The sequence below is a fragment of the Camelina sativa genome, chromosome 5 (genome assembly GCF_000633955.1).
Source record: "Camelina sativa cultivar DH55 chromosome 5, Cs, whole genome shotgun sequence".
In the NCBI taxonomy this organism is placed as follows: domain Eukaryota; kingdom Viridiplantae; phylum Streptophyta; class Magnoliopsida; order Brassicales; family Brassicaceae; genus Camelina; species Camelina sativa.
In genome coordinates this window covers 9,945,089-9,954,972 of record NC_025689.1, presented here as the reverse complement: position 1 = coordinate 9,954,972, position 9,884 = coordinate 9,945,089, and the positions used below count along the sequence as shown (strand labels likewise).

Sequence of the window (9,884 nt, the reverse complement as noted above, 5' to 3'; positions counted from 1 at the left end):
TTTTTTTTTTTTTTTTTTTGAATAAAATTTTGGAATACTGTATGTCGTATTGACTTTTAGCTTTCTATATAAAACTTGGCTACATGTTACATTAATTATGCTCTTCCACTTGGGGTGAAATGCATACCGCGTTATACATGATCACTTTCTTATATTACTTTTTGGGTAAAATTTAACTGATAGTATATCGCAACGTAATTACAACCGTGACGAATATAAATTGAGAGACAATGGTTGTTCACCCAAACAACCAAACTTCCCTATAACGATAACGTAGCTCCTTTAAATTGTCTGGAATTAGATTTATACATACAAATAAATTAAATCACAAATTTGCGTTTACATTCTCACATACCTATAATTTGAAACCAACAATTATTCTTCATCATATGAAAATTCTCATGAGTTCTCTTGAAAATTAAGTTATGTATTCCCTCCGTTTTAAAATATAGGATGTTTTAACTAAAACATGCAGATTAAGAAATTTTTACTTTTAACAAGTTCAACCAATCAGAAATAATATTGCATAATATAAAATATTAAACTAATCTAAAAGTTACATAGAAACTTGAAAACATCATATATTATGAAACAAAAAACTTTTCTAAAATATATTATATTTTGAAACGGAGAGAGTAGTATATTCTTAACGGAAAGGATTTAAGTTGTAAATCTCAAAAGAAATATTCTCAGAATAACATATATATATATATTCTGATTTACTTTGTTAAATTGTTACTAATTAGTCAACATTGTAAGGTTTAGTTATTGTTCTCTCTTTTCCTTAACATGTAAATATTCCCATAGAGAAAGAAGTACACTTTTTGCTTTGAGAAAGAAAATAAACTCTTTATTAATCAAGAAAGGAATACAGCCGTGCTGAATTATATTCACTCATTTTTTTTTTTCAATTTCATAGAAACAAAAATATACAAGATCACAATGATTAATTGAGTAATTAATTACACAATTGGAAATAGTAATGACAAATATAAATGATAAAGATTGAATCACATAATTTAAGGGATTGAATATCAAATTAAAGTATAGTTTATTCATTCCTTAATATATACAAAGTTATCTAAAAGCTTACAATTTTGATATATAAATAACCCATAAATAGAAAACACGAAATTAATTGTATGAGACACATGTCGATATCATCATAGCCAATTAAAAAGAATCAACATACCTTTTTTGTTATTCTTCAAGAGAAAAAAAAATCAACACATTTATTACTTATTAATTAGCATGAGAAACAAAAAAAGGGAGCTTCCTCGTTTCCGTGCGTCATCTTTTGGAAATTAATATATTTATGGAGACTTAGCAATTAATATGATCTCACCACCTCACGCGGTTCTACTAAACCGACCTTCTTTTTTCTTATATATTACGACGCATGTCTATATATCTTCATTACAAAATATCATTGAATTCATATCACATACATATACACCTCTCATCTCTACGTAATATTTTTCTCTAAACTTATCAAAGAGAAGCCAAAACCAATCTGCAGGAGCTTACCCTACACCACCAGTGTCTACCGGCTCTTACGTGGCACCGCCACCTCTCGGTTACCCAACCTACGACACCAGTTATGCAACGGCCGCTCCGGTCGAGACTAAGTCCAAGGGTGATGGATTCTTGAAAGGCTGGTTAGTCTCTGATCTCTCTCTCTCTCTCTCTCTCCTTTGAAAAATCTTTGATTTGTTTTTCTTTTCATAAATACCGAACCGGATCGGTTATTGTGTGTTGAAACTTTAAAAAATATTGAGAAATAATTTGTGTTCTTCTAATAATGCAGTCTTGCGGCCATGTGTTGCTGTTGTGTCCTCGACGCCTGCTTCTGAGCTCGGAGGAATTCGACGGTTTCTTTGATATTCGTGCAAATTAATTTATCATTATGTTTTGCTTAACTAGAATTATATATTTGGGATTTACTTAGTTTATCACATTTGGACTTCATATTATCATAGTATTCTGCTTTTTATATTATTGGATTTGATTAGCTTATGACATTTGGTTCTTCTATTTGTTAATTCATTTCTACTATCGCTCTATATTTGTGTAATTTTACCTTCCTGCTCTTAGCCTCGGCATAATTTCGATACACAAATATTGATTTTTGCAAATCTGAACCTGAAATATCCAAATTGATAATATAATACTATTAACTAATTGTTATAAACAATTCAAACTATTGGGGTGATAATGATATTACATAACTCTGAAAAAATCCGATGCCTAAGAAGACGGCTAAGAAATCGCGCGTGAAGTGTTTCGTACGTCAAGGTCGTTAATTACCAGCACGTGATGCCTACGCGCTACACCTTGGATTTGGATCTCAAGGACGTTGTCTCCGGCTAAGTCATCTCGTCCAAGGATAAGAAAGTGACGGCTCTCAAGGAAACGAAGACGAAGTTTGAAGAGAGGTTTAAGACTGGGAAGAACAGATGGTTCTTCTCCAAGCTTAGGTTTTGAAAATTCTTATTAAAGTTTCAATCTTTTGGTTTTAATAATACAAATTTACTTAGAAATGAAGAATCAATGTAAGATGATACAACAAGAATCAAAAATTTCAAGGGGTTTTGGATCGTTTTGCACATAACCATTGCCTTGATGTTTGGAGATCATCTTCGACGCTCATTGGGACATGCCATGTTCCATCTTCAGACTCCTGCATTACCCATCATCAGTCATCATCATTATTGCAAAAATGGAGATGAAAGCTTTGAGATAGATATAGAAATGTGAGTGTTGTTGACCTGTGTAACGATGGAGTATGGAGGTGGCATGTGTAGTGTGAGTCCATTTTCTCTCGAGACAGAGATCCGAACCTGCAACATTGAATCATCCAATACAATCAAAGTCTGTTTATGCAGAAATGCATGTTATATTAATGTTATACGTACCTGATGCTTCTCTTTCCACCTTGGGAAGAAACTATTTCCCAGTAGTTGGAAGAGATGGTCTCTCATCTCATCGTTTGTCACCAATAAACACTTACAAGTTACAGCTGCGTAAAGCCAATACCTGAAACAATTGACTTTTTTCAGATTAGAAATGATTTTTGTCTTTTTGGATCATCCATGGTTAATGCAATCCACAGAGTAAGAAAAGAAGCAAATGAATATACCAATCATCGTTTGAGCCAGGAGGAGTAGCATAGAGAGCACCAGCGTTTTTCCATTTCTCTAGCAAGGCTCTGTTTTTAGGATAAGTAGCTGGACCTCCATTTACACGACTCTTGTGCAGGATCACAAGTGGTAATCTTTTCGACGGACTTATTTGTTGACATCTTTGGACAGTGTTGTTAAGCTAGACGCGAGATATAGTCACATTAGTTATAAAGTAATCAAGCAATGGTCTTGAGATTGGCACTAGAATGAAAAAAAGAGTAGCTAAAACTCACCTGGAAGAAGCTGAAACTGCGCTGGTTGACTAAGCCCATGTTGGCTCCGTCAATGACTGCATCAAACGGTCCATGTCTTTCCAGCCATTCCTGCGAACAAAAAACAAACCTTTTTCAGCTTTGCTCTTAGATAGTTTCACCACAATCCATTTTTGTTACCTGAAACTGATTAAAATTAGCTCTGACTTCTCTTTCACAGGCTAATCGGGTCAATGATGCAGCGAAGGTTTCTGTCTCAACCGGATTGATATCAATACAAACAAGCTTCTCTTTGCAGCATTTACACACACCATTCTCATCCATCTCGGTTCTTTCAACATTCCACTTGCCAGTCCCAAGCCATCCCTGTCCATGCCACCCACCACCACCACTCACAACCGCATCCCTTATTTTCTTCACATCCCATTTCTTAGCTCCAGCTTTTGCAGCTGCTTCAGATTTAAACCACTCCTCAATCGTATCAAAAGTCGATTTAGAAACCTGTCTCACCAAATCTCTCAACCGCTGCAACGTCTCATAGACCTTGTCAGCGTTATTCGTATCCATACTAACTTTCAAAAGAGCAGCAAGCTCAGGTTCCTCAGGGACAACCTCTGATTCAATCATATGTGCATCGACTTCATAAGCTTTGTCTGCATTACCCTTCCTACAGAAACCAAAAAGGGCAGGTCCATAGGATCTCAACCGTGGTTGAATACCAAAGGCTTTCATCTGTATCACCATATCGAAAGCCATATCCGGGTCATCCTTTGCAACAGCAAGTCTAGCACCATTTGTGAAAGTTGCTTCATTGGGAACAACTTTGTCAACAATCATCTGCTTAAATATATCAAAACCCCTACTAAGCCCTGGATTAGGAGAAGAATCTGTTTCTGCCTCAGCCAACGAGCAAACATAGAGCAACACATTATAATGGTACTGGCTGAGCTGCACGCCATTGCGCCTTGCCTCATCATACAAGCGAAGAGCTTCCAAGACATCACCTTTCCTGGAGCACATATCTAGCTTTTGTTTCAAAACTGCTTCAGGAGACTGTTGAATAGCTTTCTTCTTCGCTTTCCTCGATAAGTTTCCAGAAGGCGAAGCTGCTGACTGTTTAGCAGCAGCGAGGGGGAGTGTGCACAGATTAAAAAGTTGTCTATCACGGGTACCTTTGACAAGTAAGGAAGTATGGTACCAACGAAATGAAGTAAAACTAGGATGGTGGAGATGAACAGATGGGACTTTGAGCATCATTGCAAATAAAGGACAACACGCCCGAGAAAATGAAGGAGAAAAACAAGTTACACGCAGCATAACTCTGCTCTGAAGCTGTTGAAGAATTAGTTTTTAGTCCAATTCATCTGCAAGAGACGGTACAAAAATAATGAAGAATTAAAAACTGAGCTGTCTTCTTCACTTAGTCTAAGCATCTAAAAGCTATATATACATTATCGAGAAAAAGCAATAAACTCTTACTCAATCTTTAAAAACAACCAGTAACAGAAAATAAAATGTTTTAAATCTTTGGTCCGAAACTTATTCCAAGAACAAAGCTTTAGTCAAGAATAATTTAAGAATGTGAATTATTCAGTCTACAAAGGAGTGGAAATGTGGAGAAACATCGAAACTGTTCATTGGGTAATATGGTCGAACAGGTTGGATGCAACACAATTTTTTGAGAAAAAGAACTTACTTTGCGCCAGAGAGATACTTCCTTTCTGGTGGGAAAATTGGAAAGGATAAAAAGACGACTATGGTCGACACAGCGTCTCCTTCAGGATTCACCATGGATTATCTCCAAGGTTAATAGATTGGAGATATAAGAGTCTGCCCATGGATAGATTTTGGATGCTACTTTCTAACGACGTCGTTTAGCTACTCATTTTAGTTTATTTCTACCCTGTGAAGCCCAGGAACGGCCTAAATATTTTACACTAGGGCTTTAAACGAAGAAAAAAGCTAGGGTTTTCAAAATTGGGGTTTTGTTTTGGGTTACAGACATACTGGTCTCTACAAAAACCCAGACCGGGTCATTATTCAAGCGGTCCGGTCTTGTGTTTACAAACATTGTTTAGCATAAAACATCCAACTATCCAAGTCTAAAGAGTGGGTAACAAAGTACACAAGAAATCAAACTTTCCATATGAAACATGTTTAAGAGTATTTTCAAGTAACCGAATACACCAAGAGTATATGACAAGGGGACAAATGTATATAGGTATAGTTAGTATCTATACAAGGGCGAAACAGTGTGTATATGAGAATGGAACAGATGTGTATAGCTAGTATCTATACAAGCACGAAACAGTCACAGTGTGTCATGTTGTTTATCTACAGAAAACCTATGTGATGAATATGCAGAGCATGAGATATACTCCTTCAACTAATGGTGATGAATGATGATCAAAGAATGTGAATGTCAACAACTGCAAAAAGTAGCAGTCACCATTTCTACAAGAGCTTGTAGTAGCAGTCACGGCCTGAGAAGAGAGTTCGGTAGTTTCTTCCACATGGACAGTTGATCTCAACCACAAAGGCCTCGCCAACTCTATCCACCTTCACACCTTCTTTACCCTCTTTCTGTTGCTCCTCTTGTACTACTACCTCATCTTCTACCTGGCACTGCAACAAACATTCATTGTGCTCAAAAACAGGACTTTGATTCAGAGACTATAAGAGACAAGTGACGGACATGTTCGATCAACCAATATGATTCCACCAAATGCATTTCATCAGATACATTCCATTGAGTCTCTCCATGAGATTATATATGCGTTTAGAAGATTACGAACCTTAGGACTGTCGTCTTGTTTCACAGAGGAGACTGCTGCTTCACCGTACTTAAGGAGCTTGTTACACCATTGATCCAATTCACGAACTCCATCCTTGATAACATACAGCATCTGCCCATTATCACCCATCTTGAGTTAAAGCTTCCACACAACATTTCTACTTCGCAAGACACAAGAAGTAAAGTATATCTCGAGTCTACCAGAATCCACAAATCGCAGAACTCTCAAACGAATCAGATCAACAGAACAATAGGTAAAAAGGACTAAAGGAATCTTTCTAACCTTATTGGCTTCAGAGCTTTCTGGATTCACGAAATCACCTTCACGAATTGCATTGGAGCGAGAAGATCTAAGAAGAGACTTGGAAGAGGAAGGTGCGGGAGAAACATCGGAGACAGACCTCCTGAACATCGGTGGACGCGGCGGGAGAGAAGGGGAATTACCTAAAGGCGGCGATGTTTCTTGAGCGACGCCGTTTCGTGAATTACCCGACCCGAGCATAGATCCAGCGGGCGAAGCAAATGTATCCGATAAAGATCGCTTGTAAATAGGCGAACGGATTCGATTCGGGTTGAGAACAACCACCGGAAGCGGAATCTTAGAATATCCCATGAGATTCGCGTCTTCTTCTACTACTTCTTGCTCTTCCTCCTCAGGTCGTTGAAGAAACAGCTTCTTGCGTCTCGGCTCCTCAGCATCCTTCGATTCCGGCGATGGACGTTTCACGGGGCTGGTTATTCCGGCGGTCGAAGATGAGCCGAAAGATCCGTATGATCGAAACTGCGGAGGAGACGAGTTCGCACGGCGGCGATCGGAGGAGTTCCCGAAGCTGTTGAGACGGAGGAGGGAGAGATCAATGTCATCTTCTTCAGGATCGTAGGTGTAATCCGTTTCTTGGGAGTTATCGATTAGGTTTTCTAGGGTTTCCGCCATGTTTAGCGTGGTCATCTTGGTTTCTCAGTACTGTTTTTATAAAGTTTCACTGCGAAAGAGAGAAATGAGAAGTTGGGAAAGGAGACGATCACTGGGTTTATATAGAGGTCGACTGAACCGGGTCTATTGTAAACCAAACCGGTTTAGTTGGATAAATTATCAAATCACCTTTCATTTTTAATTTAATACAATAGCTGGACAATTGCTTGACCTACAAGCAAGGCCTGGTACAAACAAAATCCCCAGACCCATGAAAAATACAAAACCAACCACAAGCAAATATAAGCAGAGAGAAGATAACCATATATTATTCACCAGTTCTGCTATCAAAATTCAAAACCCCCAAAAAAAAAAAAACAAATGAAGAAGGAGAGATCTTCACTTCAAATATGAACATCGCTCCCACACTGAGAAGACGAGAGAGACTAGTACTTTTTCCCAAGGAGTATACCAATGATAACAGAAACTAGAGCCACTCCAGTCATGATCTTCACTGACATGAGATGCGACGTTGACGCTGTTTGAGTAGTAGTAGTAACGTTTCTCGAAGAAGAAGAGGAAGAAGGAGATGCATCTGACTTCTTCTTGCTCTGACGTTTTGTTGGAGAAGAAAAGGATAAGTCAATGTCTCTAGATTTAATACCTACATCCATTGCCTCCGTTTCCTGCAAGTTTGGTTTTTGATTATAAGCAAGTATGCTTTGAGGATTTGAAAACCGGGTTGTTTTACTATAACGCATTAATGTTTCTTTCCTAAATACACGAATCTTATGTCATTTTCCCTCTAGACGTTATATAACATATGCATTGCGTGTATCTATGTTATCAGTCAAACAGAGTTCTGCGCAGAGATATTATGACTAACCTTAGCTTTAGCATCAGCGAGTTGCACTTTCTGTTCAAGATCTTTGACCATTGATTCAAATTCAGCAGCCGCCTTTTTCTTAGCTTCAATCTCTTCTTGTGATTGCTTCAATGCAGACTCGAGCTCTGAATGCTTCTGTGAGTGTGCTTGTTTCTATTTCCATGAAAACGTTTTCAGAGCTTAGTGACATAATGAGGAAAGATGGATTGCCTTTTTGTTATCATAAAACTTAAAGAGTTCTAGAAGACGCGCAAAATAAAGTTATCTGAGATCTATAAAATTCAAGCAAATGAAAGATCATTTACCTGTTCAGTAATGGAACTCTGAGCCACTTGAAGCTCTTTCTGAAGCTGAAGCACTTGCTCATTGAGCACATCTCGTTCACCAGCGATATGCTCGTGTTCCTGCAGTTTTGAGGTAAGTTCCGCCACTTTTACAGACGCAGTAGCTGCATTTTCAACCTGTAGAAACATCATCAATCAGTAAACTAATACATTTATTTTATGGATCCTAATTATGATATAGATGATTTCATCTGTTTGAGGTGAATGCACTACATTTTCTTTCAACTGAGCTTTGACCTCTGTCAAAGTCTTTTTAAGTTCTTCAAAATGTGATTCCAGAACGGACTTTTCAGCAGCCACTGCCTTGAGCTTCTCAATCTCGGACACCAGAGTATCAGCTTTAGAGCTCTCTACGGTTAGTTGTTCTTCAAGCTTCGCAATAACTGACTGGAGCTCATCCTTGGTACTCTGAAGCATTGCATTGACTTTGTTGTTTTCCTCAGCGTGGGAAGAAATCTGTAGCACAAAGAGGTGTCATATTCTCAAAATTGTATACTAGAAAAAAAATACTGTGGCACTGTTGATAGTAATAAAAACTTGTTTAGATTCAGGGTGTTACCTGTGACTGTAATTTCTCCCCTTCAGAGGTAAGCTGTTTTGTTAGGTCTTCTATGGTCGTTTTTGAAGCCTGAAGCTCAATGGCTGTTTGCTCCTTCTCAGCCTCCAAGGCAGAGAGCTTTGTCTTCAACTCGTTGGCCTCTGATCCATGATTGGCTAGTTCCTGGTTCAACTTTAAATTTACCTCGGCCAGATCCCCGCTTTCTTTCTCAAGCCCCTGGCATTTGGCCCCGAGCTCTTCAATAGTAGATTCAAGATTCTTCAATTTTGATAGAGCCTCTTCAAGCTCAACTTTTCTAGTTTCCGCAACTCCTGATGCTTCATGAGCCAGCTTTTTGTGCTCCTCGATTTGGTTTTCATGAGTTTTTAACTTTTCAACCAAGTCATTAGATTCTGTTTCTTTCACATTAAACTTTTCGATTGCCTCTTCTAACTTTTTCAATGCAGTTTCCTTCTCGACAGAACCAGAACCTATTAACCCCTCAAGTTCTTGAATTTTGATCTTTAGCTGGGTGTTTGTCTCTGCTAGTAGTTCATTCTCTGATGATGACTGCAAAGACTTTTCTTCTGCCTGATCAAAATCTTGTTTGAGTTTCTCATTAACGGATTCTGCAGCTGCGAGTCTTCCCAAAGTCTGTTCAAGTTCCTCTTTTAAAGAAGAAGATCTGCCAGATGCTTCAGCCAACTGCTCTTCATATGATTTTATTCTGCCTTCCAAGTCTTTCAACTTCTCAGTCAAAGTACTGGCCTCTGAATCTTTGCTAGTGAAATCCTCCATTGCCTTTTGAAGTCTATGCTCTGAGTCTTTACTTAAAGACTGATGCAAAGCTTCAAGCTCCATGTTTTTCGTCATAGCTTCATCAATTTCTCTTCCTTTCTGCTCAAGACTCTCTTCAGCAGACTTCAGTTTCTCCATTACTTCGCTTTCCCGTAAGCCAGAAGTTTTCAGATCATTTTCAATACTCTCCAACTTTCCTTGTGTGACATTCATTTCA

The 9,884-nt window shown here is 38.2% G+C and overlaps 3 protein-coding genes and 2 pseudogenes across 3 annotated transcripts in view; 2 read left to right on the top strand and 3 right to left on the bottom strand.

Moving 5' to 3' along the window:
- Nucleotides 1,359-2,021, top strand: LOC104786377 (annotated as a pseudogene).
- Nucleotides 2,148-2,504, top strand: LOC104786372 (annotated as a pseudogene).
- On the bottom strand, nucleotides 2,474-5,218 carry LOC104786373 (proteinaceous RNase P 1, chloroplastic/mitochondrial-like). The gene is made up of 7 exons (XM_010511775.2): nucleotides 5,091-5,218; nucleotides 3,575-4,758; nucleotides 3,416-3,505; nucleotides 3,140-3,321; nucleotides 2,916-3,036; nucleotides 2,769-2,840; nucleotides 2,474-2,680 (listed from the first exon to the last, which is right to left on the bottom strand). Exons 2-7 carry the CDS (start codon nucleotides 4,709-4,711, stop codon nucleotides 2,582-2,584), a joined length of 1,701 nt encoding a protein of 566 aa, XP_010510077.1. The 5' UTR covers nucleotides 4,712-4,758; nucleotides 5,091-5,218; the 3' UTR covers nucleotides 2,474-2,581.
- Nucleotides 5,524-7,208, bottom strand: LOC104786370. The gene is made up of 3 exons (XM_010511773.2): nucleotides 6,472-7,208; nucleotides 6,190-6,300; nucleotides 5,524-6,019 (listed from the first exon to the last, which is right to left on the bottom strand). The coding sequence occupies exons 1-3, from the start codon at nucleotides 7,135-7,137 to the stop codon at nucleotides 5,849-5,851; spliced, it is 948 nt and encodes a 315-aa protein (XP_010510075.1). The 5' UTR covers nucleotides 7,138-7,208; the 3' UTR covers nucleotides 5,524-5,848.
- The window catches only part of LOC104786371 (flagellar attachment zone protein 1-like), a 7,722-nt gene continuing 5,116 nt past the window's right edge, over nucleotides 7,279-9,884 (bottom strand). Inside the window, exons 4-8 of the mRNA XM_019245813.1 lie at nucleotides 8,891-9,880; nucleotides 8,545-8,787; nucleotides 8,293-8,448; nucleotides 7,988-8,140; nucleotides 7,279-7,787 (exon numbers count right to left, since the gene is read on the bottom strand). Of these exons, the coding sequence (XP_019101358.1) occupies nucleotides 7,548-7,787; nucleotides 7,988-8,140; nucleotides 8,293-8,448; nucleotides 8,545-8,787; nucleotides 8,891-9,880 (1,782 nt within the window). The 3' untranslated portion in view covers nucleotides 7,279-7,547. The remainder of the gene's footprint in view (nucleotides 7,788-7,987; nucleotides 8,141-8,292; nucleotides 8,449-8,544; nucleotides 8,788-8,890; nucleotides 9,881-9,884) is intronic.